The sequence below is a fragment of the Schistosoma mansoni genome (assembly GCF_000237925.1).
Source record: "Schistosoma mansoni, WGS project CABG00000000 data, chromosome 4 unplaced supercontig 0032, strain Puerto Rico, whole genome shotgun sequence".
Lineage (NCBI taxonomy): Eukaryota > Metazoa > Platyhelminthes > Trematoda > Strigeidida > Schistosomatidae > Schistosoma > Schistosoma mansoni.
In genome coordinates this window covers 428,513-450,116 of record NW_017386017.1, presented here as the reverse complement: position 1 = coordinate 450,116, position 21,604 = coordinate 428,513, and the positions used below count along the sequence as shown (strand labels likewise).

At 38.3% G+C, this 21,604-nt stretch overlaps 1 protein-coding gene and 1 non-coding gene across 2 annotated transcripts in view; both read right to left on the bottom strand.

Moving 5' to 3' along the window:
* Positions 1-494: 494 nt before the first annotated feature.
* Positions 495-21,604, bottom strand: part of Smp_149080 (hypothetical protein) — a gene marked incomplete at its 3' end in the record, with an annotated part of 41,820 nt that continues 20,710 nt past the window's right edge. The window contains exons 6-11 of the mRNA XM_018791112.1: positions 21,338-21,417; positions 14,105-14,460; positions 7,255-8,613; positions 3,997-4,178; positions 2,568-2,799; positions 495-1,123 (exon numbers count right to left, since the gene is read on the bottom strand). Coding sequence (XP_018645631.1) covers positions 495-1,123; positions 2,568-2,799; positions 3,997-4,178; positions 7,255-8,613; positions 14,105-14,460; positions 21,338-21,417 — 2,838 coding nt within the window. The remainder of the gene's footprint in view (positions 1,124-2,567; positions 2,800-3,996; positions 4,179-7,254; positions 8,614-14,104; positions 14,461-21,337; positions 21,418-21,604) is intronic.
* On the bottom strand, positions 19,896-19,962 carry Smp_tRNA_00442_Gln_TTG.1.1. The gene has a single exon. It is a non-coding gene (tRNA).

Here is a 21,604-nt window from a genome sequence, read left to right as displayed (position 1 = left end):
CACATATCATCATAATTTTGAAATAGATTGAAAAACTGAATGGATCAAGCAGATAACTTTTTGAATATGGGTGATTTGAAATTTTTTACAAAAGGGGGGTATAATACTTGAAACTTGAAACAAAAGAACAAACATATTAAAGTATGTGGAAGTTTTGTTGCTAAGCAAAAAAAAGAAGAAATACAGAAAAGAAAAACCCATGAACAACAAGAAAGATGATGATGACAAATAAAAAATATAATCGATATTATATATGAAAAATTATATTCGAAATAATCTCAGCCATTGAATTTTAAATCATTTTCAATGTTTCGTCCAGCTAACTTGTCTAGACTTCTTCAGGATAAACATTTTTTTTTATAGAAACAAGAATGAATCAATGAATGAATGAACGAAAGAGATCTGAGTGGAGTCCTAAGCGTAAATATAAAGTTCAATGAATTGAATAACCAAATAATAATGTATAATACTATAGTAATGATAATTATATTGGTTTAATTTATGTTTGATTTGTTTAAATGAATATCAGGATTTAAACTATGCTCATAACATAATGCGGCAAGTTCAAAACAGAATTCATCAAAAATAATTGAAGCAAATACTAAATTACGTGTTTTTATTGTAATATCTGTAGTTGGATCTGAATAAAATGGATTATCATTAGTACTATTATTACTGTTTTCATTACCAATGAAATGATGAACATCATTTTGATCCTCTTCATCAGATCCTGAATTTAAGAATTTAGATTTGTTATTGGTATAATTTTGATTAGAAGAGGAAGAACTAGATGTACGGCTACCATGATGAAGGGATGCACGTTTTAATACTGGACTTAAACCAATACGACTTGTTAAATTTAAAAACTGATTTACACGACTATGACTTCTATGGCGTAGATTTAAATGATTGCTACCACCACTGATAGAACTACGATGTAAACGTTTTGAATTAGCTTTATTATCATTATTTATTGGTAAAGAATAGGTAACAGGTAATAATGGAACTACATGTTGAAGTGAATCTTTGTTTATAGTATTCAAAGGTGAATGATGATTTGAATTTTCAAGAAGACTATTACGTGATAAACAGGAAGAAATGTTTCTCTTGTCCTCAGATACACCTAAATAGAGCAAAAAAATGGATTGGCATTAGTTTGTAAACTTTTATATTTATTGTAAATCAAGCAGGGATACTATACAAAGTATTTAGCCAATACAGTGACACGTTAAGTAAGAGAGGAATTGAGTGATACTTAGAGTCTTTGCTGTGAGTGTAGAGAATGCCACATACTCTATGTATGAAAAAACCATCCACCAATTCTTCCTAGACCATGGTCATTATCTTTAATCTTACATATCTTTGCTTCCATCTTTTTAAATTTTTGCTTCAAACTAAAATAATCTTGTTCTCCAAGACTTGACGACTACACTCCATTTCCAAATTTATTCTATCATGTTTTACAAGCCAATTTTCTTGATTATTAAGGGTTTGCAACTTTTAATTAATAGTAATTAAGGACTGCAACTGATCAGCTACTAACGGTATCATGAGTTAACTGTGTTGTAAAGCATTAAGTTACAAGTTTTAATATATTTAGTGTGTGACAAGTAGTGATATCCAGAACGCACAGGAACACCCAGCAGACGAGTCTCAAACGGGATGAAATGTGCGTCGTGGACTCCGCTTCTTGCTGAGACTGAACTTTGCTTAAAAACTTGTGGATGTTTCATGATAAAGAATATTTCCAATATCATTCAGACATGGCCTGGCCATTACCAACCTCAAACATATAGAACTGGCTAGCATAATAATAAGTTGAAAACCATCAAAGGTGATCATCTATTCATATGCTCATTTAACAGTGAGACGAGTCATATCAGAAAATGTAAATCACATATTCGGGAATCATGACACGATAGATCATTAACGTTGATCATTTACACTGATATGATTTGAAATGTCACATTGGAGCAACTACACTCATTCCTTTCAAAAATTTGAGAATATTAATTGTACTCAACTCTTTAACTATTCATAATTTGTTTCGAAGTATACGTTAAATTTTTGCTTCAGCACTGTCATTCAATTTCATCTGGATGATCTCTCTCCTCTCTATATATCTGTAATGCTTCATGAGGGTTGGTCAATCAGTGTGGATATCTCAGTCGTACAAAACGCTAGCCACTCTCCGAATAACTCAGTGGCAACGTCTCGTACTGTGACACTAAGTGACTCGAGTTCTAACCGACCCCTCAAGATTACAGGTACGCTTTGCTAATAAGCACATACTAACATGAAACCCATGTTGTATAGAGTTATCCAAAGTATGATGTGAAGCGTCTGTCGTTCCGAGTTGTGGATGCATATTTCTATCAGATCTTACCAACTAATCAAATATCTTTGGGAAATATACATTCGCAATTAAAAGTGAATAATTGTAAATCACTTTGAACAAACTAGTATCACTGAAACGTTGTGGTCATTATCGATATTAAAACGGTGGATATATTTCTAAAGAACACTTAAACTGTTGAATCACACAAATTCGCACACTGTTAACATACCTCTTTTACTACTATAAGTAGTATTTGATTGATGCTCTGTCGTTGTTGCCATCATTTTAGTTTTATTACGTTGTGAATTCTCTTTTGTTGTATAAAAATTTGGATCAATTTTCATCTTGAAAGGACCTGGCCAGACAATATTTAAATAAACACGCGCACGAAATACAAGTGATTTCCATTGTTCAACAGATTCAGAAGCGACTACAATTTGACTATGCACAGATCGGAGCACCTGAACACGATGGACAATGAAGAGTGATGCACAGAGTTTAAAAATATGTAAGGAAGTTGAACTGACAAAAATATTTTTAATAAACATCAGCGGCGTTGTAGCAAGAACTAAATGCTTGGAATACTGAATTGCCATACATTTGGTTGAAGTGAAACCTCGGATGACTGCCAAATAAGCGACGGTAAACATATCCAGTTATGAGACTATTTTATTATGTAAAACTGAGTGCACCCTACGTTTACTAATTTTTACTTTGTATTAATAAATTTATATTCTGATCTAATCGGGTACTTCGTTATTAGTCAGATAACTAAGTCGAGTATGCCAAGTGATCTAGCATGATGATCAATCTAGTGTCCCAGTGAAGGTTAATCAAATTAGGTTCTTTTTCATTACAACACTAACTAAATAGCCGCTATGCCTCATTGCAAACTGAACAAGTAAAAATAAACACTAATGTGTTAGGCTTTGCTCAGACAACACTAGCTGTGTTATTATTTATTTATTATTTTATTTAAACACATAAATATTGGTACAAAGGGGAACCAGATACGTATGCGCCTCACAAATCTCACTTGATTTGTGTGAGGACTGTGATACTGCCAAGGTGCCCAGACTGAAGCAGGTGGTTTTCTTAGGGGGCCACACCCAGAGCCTTTGACCTGAAGGCCTAGTTCACAAGGCAGTGCAGCGTCGTAAGGAGATGCAGTCCCATGGTAGCCGGTGACCAACGACTGATTCATACACCATTTGTTCCTTCAGGATACTGGAGCTAGCCCATGTGCACCATTGGTTTGGAATGAGGGTTTTCCAAGTGCCCTAGGTGGACTTTCTGTGTCCACCAACCCGGTTAAAGCCCCGGGCATTCGCTTTTCGTCCTCTCAATTTCGTAAACAACAGTAATACCACGAGAAGGCAGTGAGTAAGACTTCCCTGGCAGAGGCTATATATTTGCGTGACCATGTGAGAGCATTTGGAGAGGGAGAGCGGACTCTCCCCACTCTCGACTGTACCAGGGCATTTGGGGGCTAACGCTGACATCCCTTAATCAGTGGTCTCAAAATACTGTGCGAACTGCCACACAGCAAATTCGTCGCCAAAAATGACGCAAGTTGGTCAATAGAACACACAATTAAAGAAAAAGATACATTTATTCATACCGATAGAAAAATATAGTAAATATTTGATATTACTTACTTTATAAAGAGTATTAACTGATGGTTTTATACTTAAACCAATTGGATTCAATAAGAATTCATATAACAGTGGACATGGATAAGAGGCCAATGCAGCAAATATATCAGTTAGAAGGAGATTAGTAAAAAAACAATTATTGTGCATATTAGCCAAACGATTTAAGAGTATGGACAAAAATGGACCTAGTATTTTAATGGAAAAAAAAACAAACAAATGCATAAACCATAGTACTTAAATAATAAAAATGAATGCATTTTATAGTGAGATAGTACTGTTGGAATAGACGAAAACTCAGGTGAGAAAAACCACAAAATCACACAATGACTTGATAAAATATGAAAATCATACATTAAATACATTATTTGCACATCTTTGCGTTGTATTTTACTGTTGTATCCCGTGGAGAGTTATGGCACCCAAATGCCCTGGTACAGTCGAGAGTGGGGAGAGTCCGCTCTCCCTCTCCAAATGCTCTCACATGGTCACGCAAATATATAGCCTCTGCCAGGGAAGTCTTACTCACTGCCTTCTCGTGGTATTACTGTTGTTTACGAAATTGAGAGGACGAAAAGCGAATGCCCGGGGCTTTAACCGGGTTGGTGGACACAGAAAGTCCACCTAGGGCACTTGGAAAACCCTCATTCCAAACCAATGGTGCACATGGGCTAGCTCCAGTATCCTGAAGGAACAAATGGTGTATGAATCAGTCGTTGGTCACCGGCTACCATGGGACTGCATCTCCTTACGACGCTGCACTGCCTTGTGAACTAGGCCTTCAGGTCAAAGGATCTGGGCGTGGCCCCCTAAGAAAACCACCTGCTTCAGTCTGGGCACCTTGGCAGTATCACAGTCCTCACACAAATCAAGTGAGATTTGTGAGGCGCATACGTATCTGGTTCCCCTTTGTACCAATATTTATGTGTTGAAATAAATAAATAAGTGGAGAGTCATGAGTGGTAACTTTGAGAACTATCTATGGACAAATATGATATGTATATTTCCCATTGTATAGTTATTGAGTAACTAACCTATTCATATTCGTTTCCCTTTTATTATGAACTTTATTTTGACCCATAGACTATTATAATACGATTTACCATTCTTTAGTTATCCCCAGTCTATTGATTACTGTACCCCCTATTCACAGCCACTTTTGGCTAATTCTTGTACAAATGTCATTTTCTATTTTATGGTACGATGTGGTCAGTTTGTTTGGTATATAAACCCAATATGTTTGAGAATAATGATTCATATTGCAGAGGCTGTTATTGGTGTTCTGGACTTAACTGGCTGGGCTAGGCAGATAGCAGGACCGATACGCACTCTAGACTGCTCGTATGGTTTTCGTGTGTCACTTTCCCAATCGATAATTCGCGGCTCTCTGATTGGGGGTCTTATAACGTTGATATATAAACAGGGCACGTACGCACTCACACGCTATAGCATTTACACACTCCATTATTCCCCTAGTTCTGTCGCTATTTAGATTGCTCTCCAATTTCCTTCCTGTTCTCTTCATTTCAATCTTCTGATAACACACATTTCACTTCCTATTGCCGTTATATACTATTTATATCTATCAACATAAGTAGCATACACCACAATGTCACACTATTTTGCAGTTAGAAGCTTTAACATTTCATTATTTCTTTGTTGTGAGACGTGGTGTCTGAGGGTTGATAGTGATACACAATCTTCCTATGCAGAAGTTCAACCTATTACTTAAGTGAAATTACTGATAGTGAGAAAGTAAATTTGTTGATTAACTAATTTGGCGTATATATTAGGAAATTAAGCTACCAAAGATGCATTTCTCATTCATCAGGAATAAAAGTCATTTCTTGACCAATCACGTGTAAGCAATGTAGAACTTTGAACAAATATGCGTTAGCTCAAGTTGTCTTATGATATTGGTATGTTGAGATAAAACTAACAGGATAAATCGCAAAAGAGATTTGAATAGTTTAGTAAAAACGACTATGAAAGGAATTAAACATTAGGAATATGGTACGAAAAGGTAAAATGAAAAAGCATATTTGAAAGAATAGTGGAATTAGAAATCAAGAGGAAGATAGAGAATGTACATAGGCAGTTATGAACAACTCTGAGTCAACGTTTCCAACCACTAGTCGCGAGGACTCTAGCCAGATAGTTTGCATCTAAAAACATGCCTCAAACTATTAGTCAATAACTTTGTGAACTGATCTCAAGTCTTGGTTCAGCCGCCCCTAAGTTTCTTTTAACTTACTCCTACACTAACTCGTCAAGTTAGGCAGTGATTAGGCTTTTGTAATACATTTCCTAAACACCTGATTTATTTACGATGACTATCATTTTCTTGAGTAAACATTTGATATTAGCGAACTATATGAGTGAGATATCGTAATATATGATAACGCTCAAGTACGTTCCATCAGTAGTCAAGTCTTACAATTAATTCAGAGAATACTTTGCAGATTAAATGAATTAATGAACATTGACATATACTGATGATAAGCTCACACATCAAAGTAAGCAAAGATGGACACTGAGAGTTGTGATAATCTTATTACAGTTACCTTGGAGTTATAAATTTTCCTCCGAGAATCAAGAATTTGACAGACTGGTTTTTCCAGCTTAAGCTACAGATAGTACCGAAGGGGTATTTTATATTCACATTTAATATCATATATTTAGGGATTTAATGTGTCTTGTCCTAATTTACACCTACATTGCGTGGTCAAAATTTCCAAAGAAACATTCACATGTGGATTATTTAGTTATCGGGAGTTTTTGTGGAGATTGTAGTAATTTCATAGTTGAGTTGATGAGTATTGTTGTTTAGAGTGCTGCGTGGAAGATACAAATCATTTGTTGAAATTTTCACACCTGTAATAACTACGACATATAAAATACATAACCTTCGATTATCGCGTTACACTTTGACAGTTAACATGAGTAAAGTAGAAAGGCTCTTAGGTGATTAGGATATGACGATGGTAGTTGATAAGGTTTCTGATGACTGTCTCGAACCGTATACCTAAATCTAAGCAAGGTAATTGTGTACCAATGATCGAGGATTGTAATTAGTATATACTAAAAGTCACACTTGCATGTATCTTGGTTTTTCAGTGGTTTGAATGTCTGATTTTTAACCAATACTCTGTAGATTCAAATCCGATTAATGTAGGGGATTTATAGTGAGTGTTGAATTGCATGTCATTAATTTAATATCATCATGATATAAGTTTGAAATACAATCATCATCACCACACTTACCTATACCACCAGCAACACCAACTGAATTTGAATAATGTTTTGCAGATTGTGTCGATGAAGTTGAAGAGAAATCTGTTAAGTGTGAATGATTACTACAACTACTATGACTCCCTGAATTCTGACATTGTTGTTGGTGTATTAAGTCAAGTCTGTTTAATGATATCGAATCCAAGGCATCATTACATGATCGAACCATTAACGAAGATAATAGAGAAGATTGTAAGAGTTTAGATTTTGTTTCGGCATCATTTTTACCCTCATCATCGTTATCACTACAATTATGAATAGGATTATCATTAGTTATTGTTGTACTACTAACAGTACTACTATCAGCTTCAGTAAATTTAATTTTTGAATTTTCAAATTCATGTATATAATCATCCAATTTTTTAAAAAATTCCTCGTCAATTTTGCTATAGGAAATAAAAGGTGGCAAATGTCCAAAATGTTTTGGACAATGTCCTGGTGATGGTAAACAATCTAATGCAGCTAAAAAATTCTCTAATTCATATTCTTGTCTTTCATTAAAATCAGTTTTTGTACACACTGTGGTGGTAGATGTAGCGAGATTACTATTATGTAATTCTATACTTGGATCTAGATGAGCTAATCTTAGCAAATCCGGTAATGTTGACAAACATGTACATGATGGTGTAGAATTTGTGGGTGTGAGATTACATGGTACACTAGAGCCTGTGTTATAACATCCTTCTTCATGACTGTTCATTTTTAATGTTGTCGACAATTCTGATGATTGTATTTGTGGCTGTTTATTGTCCATAGTTGTTGAATGAAATGATTCTGTTGAACAAGAATTGGATAACTGTTTATCAGTTGGCAAACATGAATTAATTGTCTTGTCAAGGGCATCAGTTTCAGAGACAGTCAACTCAGAATTATTAGCAGCGATAAGAGTTGTGTTATTATCAGTAGTATTTGAATTGTTAGATTGTTTCATATTCTCTTGACTACTTTCATCATCTGATGAATCATTTATATAATTTAATTGATATAAAGATGAAGCATGTTTACTGGATAAACTATGCAATAACAATGGTGAAGACAATGATATATCATCACATACACTGTTCCATTCGTTTTTGCTACCATTATCGACTGTGTCTGGCATAAATTTTGTACGATCTCTAGCTGATAATCCATTAGGCATTAAGTCCGGTGTTACACAACCGCTACTATTTGTATATTTCGACGAACGGATTGTTCTATACAAATCACAACGTGATCGTTTCTCTTGTAATTCTAATAAATAATCATCTCTTACTGGTGATGTTGTTGATTGACTCCCTTTATAATCTTCAGTCATTTTTGGCCAATACTGTGAGCGCCATGATTTACAAGCTTGACGACGTCGTGATACACGCAAATTGGCATTTTTAATATAATTTATTAATTCCGGATAATTATTAGCCACTAAAATAGGATGGAGTGGTGTTGAACGAATAACAACCCATTCGTTGTTTAATGTTTTGTTCAAATCATCATCATCATCATTATCATCATCATCATCATCATCAATTGATTCGTTATTAAAGTTGTTTGAACGATTTAAACTTGTTAAGGGATCGATTGTAGGCACAGAGTCTCCATGACCACTGAATATGACTTCTTTTGAAACATTACATAGTTTTTCGATAGGACTATTACAATGAAACAATGATTAAAGATTATAAAATGAGAATATATCATTATATATATAACATGTCGATTTTTGAAGCAAGTAGTTTAGTCTATATTAGCACTGTCTGAAGTAAAACTGTTGAACATAGACACCATTTTATCTTTCTTAAACATAGCTAACCCATAAAGCAAAGTTATATTTCCACCAACAGCTCTATAGACTAAGTGAATGTTACTTAGACAAACATCTATTGAGTGTAACTGTTATTTATTTATTTAATCACATATATATTGGTACAAAGGGCACCGGATACATATGCGCCACACAAAATAATGAGAATGGGAGGAGAAGGAAGAAGATGCGTATATATAAAGGAAGAAAAAAAAGAAAAGGAGAAGAGTAATGAAGGGGGGAACTGAAATGTACAACCAGAAGAGCTCTCTCAGTTAGGAAAGTTATAGCCGCTCTTTATGAAGAAAGTAAAAGGTTACAGCAGGATCGCCACTGGCTTCTATTCTGAGCCATATCTGATAACGTCTCTAGCCACTGTGTTGTACCATCTCTCGGACCCCAGCCAGGGAGTCGTGAAGGACCAACAGAAGCTAGCCCTTTGCAGCTTTCTTTCATGCCTCGGCACCATGTCACACACTGACCTCCTCTCCGCTTTTTCCAACCAGTCCCAGAGTCGGCAAATAATGCACGACGTGGAATTCTCTGGGACGACATTCGTAAAACATGTCCAAGCCACCGAAGTCGGTGTTTCAAGATGGTGACACCGATTGAATTATCGTCTCTGCGCCCGAGCACACGATGCCAAACCTCTGCATTACTAACATGGTGTTGCCACTGAATGTCAGCAATCCTTCGGAGACAACGATGATCGAACACAGAGAGACGTCTAACATCCTCAACTCGGAGAGTCCAGGTTTCACAAGCATAGAGCAAAACTGCTCTCACCGACGCGTTGTAGATCCGACCTTTTACAGCCAGACTAACATCACGAAGGCGCCAAAGATGGCCCAGATTGGCATAAGCCGCTCTGGCTTTCATTATACGTGCATCAATCTCATCACTCACGCCCCCACCAGCACTTATGTAACTACCTAGATACACGAACTTCTCAACTACTTCAATCTGCTCACCATCCAGGGTGAGTGCAGGATGAGAATCCTGCCAGTCTTGTAGGAGTACCTTGCACTTGGAGGATGCAAAGCACATGCCGTACCTGCGGACACTGACTGCCAACTGATTAAGTGCGGATTGCATGCCTTGGGCATTATCGCACAGTAAGACAATATCATCCGCATACTCGAGGTCGAGAAGTCGTTCTCCAGGCAACATATCCACACCGCCATTACTTACATCCATCAGAGCTGTTTCCAGGATGTCGTCGATGGTAAAGTTGAAGAGGAATGGTGAGATCGGGCAACCCTGCCTAACCCCACTGCTCGAATGGAACAAGGGAGAAAGGTGGTTGTATGCCCTCACTCTGCCTGAGGTGTTCGTATACAGGACCTTTAAGATGTTAATGAACTTCTCAGGCACACCCTTCTTCAATAGACAATCCCAGAGAACAGTCCTGTCCAACGAATCGAAGGCCGCCCTGATATCAAGAAACACTACGATTGTTGGCCTGCGATAAGTATGACGGTGTTCTAGCATTTGGCGGAGGGTGAAGATATGATCAATGCATCCTCGACCAGAACGAAAACCAGCCTGCTCCTCGTGAGTCAATCGTTCTCGGGTTTTAAACAACCTACGAAGAATGATAGAAGCCAATAGTTTGGACGCAATCGGAAGTAGACTTATCCCCCGATAGTTGTTACAGGAACAACGTGAACCCTTTTTAAAGATAGGGACGACTATCGACTCATTCCATGATGTTGGAACACTTTCTAGCTCCCAAACCTTTCCAAACAACACAGTCAATTCCTTAGTCAGAAAGTCACCACCATCTTTAAAAAGAGCCGGAGGTAAGTCATCTGGGCCCGGTGATTTGTAACGTTTCAAGAGTTGGAGTTCCTTGCGGACTTCCGCCTCGTTTGGTGGATCAGTCGTCACCGGCCATGGGGGGCAGGACAAACTGGTTTATGTTGCCGGAGTAGCAGGCCAGTTGAACTGCCCTTCGAAAAATTCCGCCCATCGTCCAAGACGTCGAGAGATGTTAGTGATTGGCATCCCATCATCCTCGTAGATTGTTTCACTCACACCAGACTTCTTGCTACCAGTGGCTCGGATGAGTTGGAAGAGCTTCCGGCAGTTACCAGATGCAGCTGCTGCTTCCATCTCATTAGCACGCTCCGACCACCAGGCTTCTCGGTCCTTACGCAAGCTTTGCCCAATTTCATTACGTAACAGCCTTCGTTTGTGGTCAAACTCACGGTCACCCGGAGTAGACCGACGGGCTTCCATCAGTTGTAAGGAGCCAGAAGAAACCCAGTGCTTGTAAGCGGGACGTTTCGCGAAGCGGCAAGCGGCTTTACTCGCCATTTTCATGGCGTCGTGAAGATGCAACCAATGCTCATCTATACTTTTCGGTGGGATGGTAGCTAGTCTAGAGGCTAGCTCCGCTCGATACTTACTTGCAACAGAAGTTGCAGCCAGTTTACTAACATCGATCCGTTGATGACGGTCAATCCTTCGGCCACTAAAAAGTAAGGTGAGATTGGCGCAGACCAGGGCATGATCAGACTCCAGATAGGTACTCCAAAAGGAGCGGCAGTCTTGTACACAACCACGCCAGCGGTAGCTGATCGCGATGTGATCAATCTGAGTCCAGGCTTGAGATGCAGAGGGAGGACGCCAGGTGGCACACCGGCGATGACTGTGCCGGAAGTTAGTGTTGGCCAGAAACAGGTCGTGGTCTGTGCACAGTTGCAGCAAACGGTCCCCGTTATCTGTCCTGCGACCAACAAGTCCCCATCGGCCACCTAAACGACTCTCTTCTGTGCCTAGACGCCCGACCTGGGCATTCAAGTCTCCGGCTAGTACTACAATATCTGTCGAACGCGCTTTCTGGAGAAGAACTGTTAACTGATGGTAAAACTCATCCTTGATTGCATCCGGGCTGCAATCTGTCGGAGCATAAGCGGAGATGACGAAAAGACACCGTTTCTCACGCCGATTTCTCCTCACTTTGATGGAACTTTCTAATCTAACAGCACATAACCGACTGTTAATGGGGATCCAATCGATTAGTGCTGCCTCAGCCCTAACGCTTAGTGCGACACCAACGCCAGCAAGACCAGACGAAGATGCCACAGGGTCCCCGGATAAGCGCACGTGAAACAAGCTTTTTGAGGCGACAGATGGAGAGCGGATTTGTAGTACTTCACTAGAGTCTTGAATACAGGTCTCGGATAGACAACAAACATCAACATTAAGACCTTCCAAAGACATAGCCAGCCCTATCTGTTGTCCGATCTGCATTAGTGTGCGAACGTTGAAGGAAGCCAGCTTGAACGGCGTACGTGGTTTCAGGAAGACTGCTTCAGTATTCATAATCTGTAGAAGCATTCACTTTCAACCAGACAGTGACTGAAGATCGTTTAGATAGGACAGATTTTCCACCAAGAGCGAGCTGCTGCATAAGTTGAAAAGTAAGGTTACACAAATTGGGGATAAAAGGGGGTGAATTAGCGATATGGTAAATAATAATAATAATGATAGTAATAATGCAAATTGATTTGTTTCTAGTATGAACGAGAATATAATTGTCAGTTGAATGTTCCATTTCATTTATTTGCGAGAGGGCTGTGATACTGCCAAGGTGCCCAAACCGAATCAGGTGGTTTTCTTAGGGGGCCACACCCAGAGCCTTTGACCTAGAGGTCTAACTCACAAGGCAGTGGAGCATCGTGAGGAGATGGATTCCCATGGTAGCCGGTGACCAATAACTGGTCCATTCGCCATTTGTTCCCTCAGGATACTGGAGCTAGCCCATGTGCATCATTGGTTTGGAATGAGGGTTTTCCAACTCCCCTAGATGGACTTTCTGTGTCCACCAACCCGGTTAAAGCGCCGGACATTCGTTTTTCGTCCTCTCAATTTCGTGAACAACACCCCCGCCACGAGAAGGCAGTGAGTAGGACTTCCCTGGGAGGGGCTATATACGCGCGGCCATGTGAGAGCATTTCGAGAGGGAGTGCGAACTCTCCCCACTCTCGGCCGTACCAGGGCATTTGGGGGCAGAGTGTAACTGTAATTAGAACCTCTTCAGAAATAAGACAAAGAAATAAGCTTATTAAAATATCAATGAAGTAATCGGAGAAGTGTCTTAAGAAGTGAAAAAGTGAGATCCGACACCATCTCTTTGTCAAACACTGGCACAATTAAAATGATAAATGCGATTTGAAATAATAAAGCTTATTAAAATGAGGTGGTGATTAATTTTTTGAAACGATCTATAGCATTTGATTGCAGGTTCAAGTCTGTTAGGCTGGGCGAGTACAAACATCTGACGTTCCTGTGTTCACATGCCACCTCAGGGTCGAAAGATAGTTGTGAAGTTATAAATGAGGCATGTTATTGGAAGAGTTCGATGTCTCAGCTCACATATCTTTGTTCGAGTAGGAGGGATAATTGAAGTGGTCTTATCCAAATCTTTGGGGCTGATGATTTCGAGTGCTGCTAGAGGTGTGAGAGTATTTGTCACTTCCCATTTGCACATACAGTGAAGAGATATTTTTCATCGAGATATATGAAAAAACTGAAATAAGGGTGACTTTGACTGCTTGGGAACGTGACCCCAGAGCTCGAGGGATAACTGCTTGAAGTTGACCACTTATGACCTTTTCATGAGTAGTTTAAGATGTCCTAGCTTCGTACTTTTAAGGCTTTATCACAGGTGACGGAAATTCGTGGGGTGAAGTGAGGTTTGTTATTTTTCTACAATCCGCTTCTTCTAACCACTTCCTTCAGTTGTGAGGAGGCAGATAGAAGGGAAACACCTCACTGCTGTTAAACTTCTAAACAGTCAGCAGTACGATGTCATTCTTAAACTATATTTTTTTGCTTGCAGTCTTACAACTCTGCAACTAATCTTTCTGAGATGGCAGGACCTGAAAGAATGAGTAGTTCAGCCGACATAGTTTGATCGGTTCATTAAAACAGGCAAGCTTTAGTCCCACCTCCCAGTAGCAGCTGAAGTCGAACTATTCAATAAAAAGAAGTATATGTCATCAAAAAAGTCAACATACCAGTAGGATATACTTGATTTTTGCCTCTTCTCATTCTTTAGTTGTGTAGTGCCAACTTCAGAATTATCTGTTGTTGTTGACTGACATCTGGATTTTGAAAATTTATCATTACAAGATGATGTATTGGCTAATGATAAAAATAATTCAGCTGATTTAACAAGATGTGGGATTAACTGATCCACCGTAGGATGATAATAAGTAGTATGTTTCACGGTTGATCGTGGTGAAGTAGACCAAAGTAGTTTTGGTTGTTGTGTTGTTCCATTGTTGGATAAACATAATGCAGATCCAGTCAGTAGAGTTTTATGAAGTCCATTTGGTGAAGAATCAAACCTTTCAGAATCTAAATGATTCAAAGCTAGTAAATGCCTAAGAAATGGAAGAGAATAGGAAGACCAGCGAGTCAGAAAGAGTGAAATTAACGATTTCAATAATATGACAAATAGATATGAGAATATGAACAGAAGATTATTTAATCTTATGATGTAATTGTTTATGAATTAGAAGTTCTAGTCAGTAGCTGGAATCAGTGGATATTATCCGACCTGAGAGCTGGACAATAACTGACCAATTAGGTAGGACGAAACAAGTATTATGTTAACAAATAAACTTGATCTCGAGAATGTTTTGGATGGTAGGTACCGATTATTGAGAAGCTCTATTACATGGGACGAAATAAATTTTCAATACTTAGCAATTTTCAGCAGCGATTCAGTTGACAACATTTTATGATATGAATAGTCTTCAAATCGTATGATTTATAGTAAAGTGAATGTCTACTATAAACTGTCAAACTCTTGAATACACTGGTGATGTATACCAGGTTTAATATAAATTATATGTTCACTGAATCCAATTGCAGAATAAGAAAGATAGCTACGTTCATATTTAGTGAACGTGTTATATTAATGCACTCAAAGTAGTTTCAAAATAAGCTTCAAATAATTGGTTGTTGATTTCAAATCTTTTATTCGTTGTACTAAAATCATAACATTATTTTCATTGGACTGAAGGTTATTCGCAACGTTTTTAGTGTCCAATAAGTCTGCTATATTCAGCATTTTCGGTCATTTTCCTATTTACTTAGCTGATGAGCTGTGTATATTTTAATTTAATTTTCACTAAAGATTACATTTCTAGTTCTGATTACACTGACAGTAACAGATACATACTTCTAAACGCTTAAAGTGAAATATTCCGTGCAAGTTACTTATTTATTTATTTAAACACATAAATATTGGTACAAGGAAGCACCAGATATATATGCGCTGCACAAATCTCATTCGATTTGTGTGAGGACTGTGATACTGCCAAGGTGCCCAAACTGAAACAGGTGGTTTTCTTAGCGGGCCACACCCGGAGCCTTTGACCTAATGGTCTGATCCACAAGGCAGTGCAGCATCGTGAGCAGATGCACTCCCATGGTAGCCGATGACCAACGATTGTTTCATACGCCATTTGTTCCTTCAGGATCCTGGAGCCCATGTGCACCATTGGTTTGGAATCAGGGTTTCCCAACTTTCAGTGTCCACCAACCTGGTTAAAGAGCCGAGCATTCGCTTTTCGTCCTCTCAATTTCGTAAACGACATCCCTGCTGCGAGAAGGCAGTGCGTAGGACTTCCCTGGAAGAGGCTATATACGCGTGACCATGTGAGAGCATTTGGAGAGAGAGAGAGCGGACTCTCCCCACTCTTTGCCGTACCAGGGCATTTGGGGGCTGCATGTTACACTCTAATATGTAGTAAACACCGATGAAATAAATGAGAAAATTGACTACATTGATGGATACAACACAATCAATCAACATTGAGAATGTTAGAGATAACTTCATCTTTTCTCTTATGTGTTATCATTACTACTATATATAATCTTACAAACGATCATTCATGCAATATGTAACAATATTTAAATAAGTATTATTTTTGTTCTTGCAATATAAAACTATCATGTTTATTTTCATTAGTTGTTTATAAAAAATCATCAACAATGATAAATGAAAACATGTTACCATATAAACAACACCTTCTAAAGTGTGTGTGTGTGTGTGTGCATAAAAATCAATTTGAAATCCATATCACAAAAAATGGAACACAAATGTCATTTGATTGTAAAGCACATGTCTTGTAAGAAACACATGATTATTATAATAGATCTCAAGCTAAAAAAGTTATCCATACCCTATTCAAACTGCTAACTATCTTTTTTTTATTACTAAAACGAAAACATGTAGTAGATATTCTACATTTATTCAAAATATATGTATATAATCTACAATGATCACGGCCCGCAAATGCCCTGGTACGGCCAAGAGTGGGGGAGTTAGCTCTTCCTCTCGAAATGCTCTCACATGGCCAGGCGTATATAGCCTCTGTCAGGGAAGTCCTACTCACTGTCTTCTCTCAAAGGGGGTGTTGTTTACAAAATTGAGAGGACGAAAAACGAATGTCCGGCGCTTTAACCGGGTTGGTGGACACAGAGGGTCCATCTAGGGGAGTTGGAAAACCCTCATTCCAAACCAATGGTGCACATGGGCTAGCTCCAGTATCCTGAGGGAACAAATGGCGCATGAACCAATTATTGGTCACTGGCTACCATAGGACTGCATCTCCTTAAGATGCTCCACTGCCTTGTGGACTAGACTTTCAGGTCAAAGGCTCAGTTTGGGCACCTTGGCAGTATCACAGCCCTCACACAAATAAAATGAGATTCGTGGGGCGCATATATATCTGGTGCCCGTTTGTACCAATATTTATGTGTTTAAATGAAATAAAAAAATAAAATAATGATCACGATCATGATAACGTTCAATGAATTTCTAATAATAGTCCATTGCTATGACAGACGTTTATCGTACTGGGATGATCAATTGGTGAGTTAATTAATGGAATTTAATGTTATAAAAGAATAAACATAAAATAAACTCCATTCGGACAAACAATGAGATGTATACATTACTCAGATATTAATTACAAGTTATGTTGATAATTATGCATATTATTAAATGTAAGATAGAAATCTTAGTCAGCAAGAGAGAAAGAGCCCACATGATTGAACTTAGTCAGACAACTAGGAAGCACCGGACAGTAGATTGTCTTTAGTATGAGACTCCTTAGATCAGTCAATGATATTAACTGTCTATAGTAAGTAATTTAGTAATCCTTAAGTTTAATAAGTAGTAACTCAAAATTATTTCATCAAGTGAGGGTCTAAAATAAATCTGAAGTTAGTTTTCCTTCAAAGACTGATTGATAGATTTTTAAAAATGATCAACACGAAATACCACAACCAATTGGTTGAAATTGACAAAAGGCGGATGATAATTGATATTCGACTCTATGTTCTACAAGTATAGCGGTTATCCTGAGATTTAATGATACTAGGTTTGATCGTGTATGAGATTGTGGCTTAGTGATACGAAAAAAATATTCAGTGTAACCCCCACTAAAACCTAACATCAACTGTATCATGGTGTACACGAATTTCACACTGAAATACATCTATTTAATCGTACATTTTAAGGAGTCTGAATTATCTTTCAATACAAGCAGAATTTAACAGCCAATGAGTGTAGATTTATCTGAGTGGTTCGGAAGGGATCAAATACGGACAACATGTAACCCCGTTTTATAGCACTTGGTAGACAGTGATAGATAGAAGTAAATCACTCTGAGTAACCTACTATATAACCTCGTTTCCCGCCGACGTTCAGTCTTTTATTCTACATACAGCAGAAGCTCGATAGATCCAAAACAACAACCTGATTCTGAGTTCAGAGGAAATTTGTAATACGCCTGTCTCTTCCTTGTTCCGATAAAACTGAACAAACGATTTTACTTCACACATTCTTAGTTTGTTTATTTTTCTTCACTGCATTTTTTGAATTATTTTTTCTGGTTAGCGTTTTTTTTAGCGAGTTAGCTTTTCTACGGGATGGGGTCGCTAACCCCATGCCCAACCCTCCTCCTTTACCCGGGCTTGGGACCGGCGGTAACTCTAGAAGAGCTACAGACAAATCAAAAGTGGGAAGGCGGCAGGACCTGACAATATACCAGCAGAAGCACTGAAGTCAGACATTGAAATAACTGCAAATATGCTTCACCTTCTATTCAAGAAGATTTGGGAAGAGGAATAAGTGCCAATGGACTGGAAAGAAGGTTATCTCATCAAGATACCAAAGAAAGGAGATTTGAGCCAATGTGAGAACTACAGAGGCATCAGTTTGTTATCAGTACCAGGAAAAGTTTTCAACAGAGTGCTGCTGAATCGGATGAAAGACGCAGTAGACACCGAACTTAGGGATCAACAGGCTGGATTCCGTAAGGATAGGTCGTGCACAGACCAGATTGCGACACTACGGATCATCGTTGAACAATCAGTTGAGTGGAACTCATCACTATACGTCAACTTCATTGACTATGGGAAGGCGTTTGACAGCGTGGACAGGAGAACATTATGGAAACTTCTTCGACACTATGGAGTTCCTGAAAACATTGTCAACATTATCCAAAACTCATACGATGGACTACAGTGCAAAGTCATGCATGGAGGACAGCTGACAGATGCATTTCCAGTAAGGACCGGAGTCAGACAAGGCTGTCTACTCTCCCCATTCCTCTTCCTTCTGGTGATTGACTGAATTATGAAGAATTCGACATCTGAAGGGAAATACGGAATACAATGGACTTCTCAGAATCAATTAGATGATTTGGACTTCGCAGATGACCTAGCCCTCCTCTCTCATACACACGAACAAATGCAGATGAAGACCGCAAATGTAGCAGTAGCCTCTGCATCGATAGGCCTCCACATTCACAAAGGTAAAAGCAAGATTCTCAAATGCAACACGGAGAACACCAACCCAATCACACTTGATGGCGAAACTCTGGAAGAGGTGGAAACATTCAAGTACCTGGGGAGCATCATTGATAAACAAGGAGGATCGGATGCAGATGTAAAGGCGAGGATTGGCAAAGCAAGGGCAGTATTTCTACAATTGAAGAAAATATGGAACTCAAAACAACTCTCAACCAATTTCAAGGTCAGAATCTTTAATACGAACGTCAAGACAGTCCTACTGTATGGAGCTGAAACGTGGAGAACTACTACGGCCATCATCAGGAAGGTACAAGTATTTATAAACAGTTGTCTACGCAAAATACTCAACATCCATTGGCCGGATACTATCAGCAACAGCGTTTTATGGGAAAGAACAAACCAGCTTCCAGCTGAAGAGGAAATTAGGAAAAGACGTTGGAAGTGGATCGGACATACATTAAGGAAATCACTAGTGTGCATCACGACTCAATCCCTAACTTGGAATCCGGAAGGGAAGCGGAGAAGAGGAAGGCCAAAGAACACACTACGCCGGGAAATAGAAGCAGATATGAAAAGGATGAATGCAACTGGAAAGAACTGCAAAGGAAGGCTCAGGACAGGGTTGGATGGAGAATGCTGGTGAGCGGCCTATGCTCCTCGACGAGGGGTAACAGGCGTAAGTAAGTACTGCATTTTTTATACCTATTCTTCACTATCCATATATCTGTACGGCTTATTTGCATACCTCTTACTATGCAATTTTTATGTTTGTTAACCACTTTCATATTTGTTCATTTTTCCAGGTTCATATCGATTCGTGATCTCAGTAACATTTAATAGTCTCAACGACTTCATATATCAAACCCTGATAAAAATCTAATTGAATAGTAAGCAAAAATGGATAGTGACTAGCAGTAGAATCCAAGACTCGTGTTCCGTCCTATTTGGGACTCGTCAGCTGGATGTGCCTGCATCTCAGAGTTGATGTTCACTCTGGGACTCGAACCCAGTACCGTTCGCTTCAAACGCCATCACTTAATCCACTCAGCTACTGAGTCCTATCCTGATAGCCAATCGCAGTCCTAAGCATCAATGGGGAGATTCAAACAAACAATACCAAGTGAATTTAAATTTCACCCCATTACACAAGCAAGTGGCTACCAGGACTCAGTAGCTGAATGGATAACGCGATGGCGTTTGAAGCGAAAGTTACTGGGTTCGAGCCCCTTAGTGAACATCCAGCTGACGAGTCCCAAATAGGATGAAACAAGCGTCCTGGATTCCACTGCTAGCCATCATCCATCCTTGCTTATAATGCTCGTGAATTAAGGCTATATCATTTTATAATTATAGGTATGTGATAGGTCCACAACTCGAATGCTTGACATTTCCTCACTAGATCCACAGACTTCTCTTATACTTGAGCTCAGAATGGTAGGGAAAAGAATCAAAGTAAGAAAAGAAGTTTTAAACCAAGATTCATAAATATACAAAAAAACGAGAATATTTGTAGCACTATTGGCAATCTATAACATCTGAAAGCATGCTAAATTAGGTAACAAAATAGGTAAATATCACAGTTATCCTTACCGAAAAGAACTAACATTTATTGACAAACAACTAGAAAACCCAAAGTGTATTCTACAACAAAACCCCTACATTTCTTGATAAGGTAATCCATTTATTTCTTGTTTGGATGATCCTGTAAATTTTTCTCAATAGACATGGCAAGCTCAGGAAAACATTAAGAAGCATTTTATCCAATAAGCGTTTGATTAGAAGTTTTGTTACAAATATCGCGAAAATGAAAAGTCACATGTAGAGATTCCGATTGGCTGATTACTACACTGCTACTATGTTTAGTAGTATTCTAGAATTTTCGGGAAAACCCAAGGACTTCTAAAATACTATAAAAACCCTATATTTTCTGTACATAGACGAACCTTCGGAGTAAAGTGCTTCCCGCATATTTGTGCCTTTTCTCTCGTGTTCAAGTCGCTGTGTAGTTCCAGCTTGAGGGTTACAAAATTAGCTTAGGATCCGAATATAGCGTTCAATCAACAAGACGTATCATTCTAAACTCCGAATAACTTAAATAGAGTAAATGAAGCAAAAATCTAATCATGAGATTTAATGATTCAAAATGACAGACAAATAAGTTGCACAGAAAGTGATTTTTGTGCACAAAACTTTGAGTCATACATATGTTATGTGAAATTTACACACAACACAAGATTCAATAAGTAGTCAAACACCTAGTAGGGTAAACAATAAACCAGCACAAATATCTGTGAAAATACAGTTTATCGATGGTCCATAACGAACGTTTGGTGTGAAAATGTCAGGATTCAAATAGTGAAGTTTTAGTATTCTCACTAAAAGTTATAATGATTAAGAAATTTATTAAGAGAAATGAATAAATCAACTCACTTGAATATTAACTCATACATAACATCTTCACAATGAAAGCTTAATATTGTACGAAATAAGGACAAAGTGACCATCCCAAGCTGAATTAAAAGGAAAATCAGGAAAATTTATGAACAGTTGTGGAGAAGCAACGACAAAAAAGGACAAAACTAAACCAAATGTGTGTTTATTGAGGAATGAAACAACTAGAGTTTGCAATTTAATTAAATCAGGTTAGCATACATTTAAAAACAGGTAGATTCATTTTTACCAGCGTTGATGTAACTA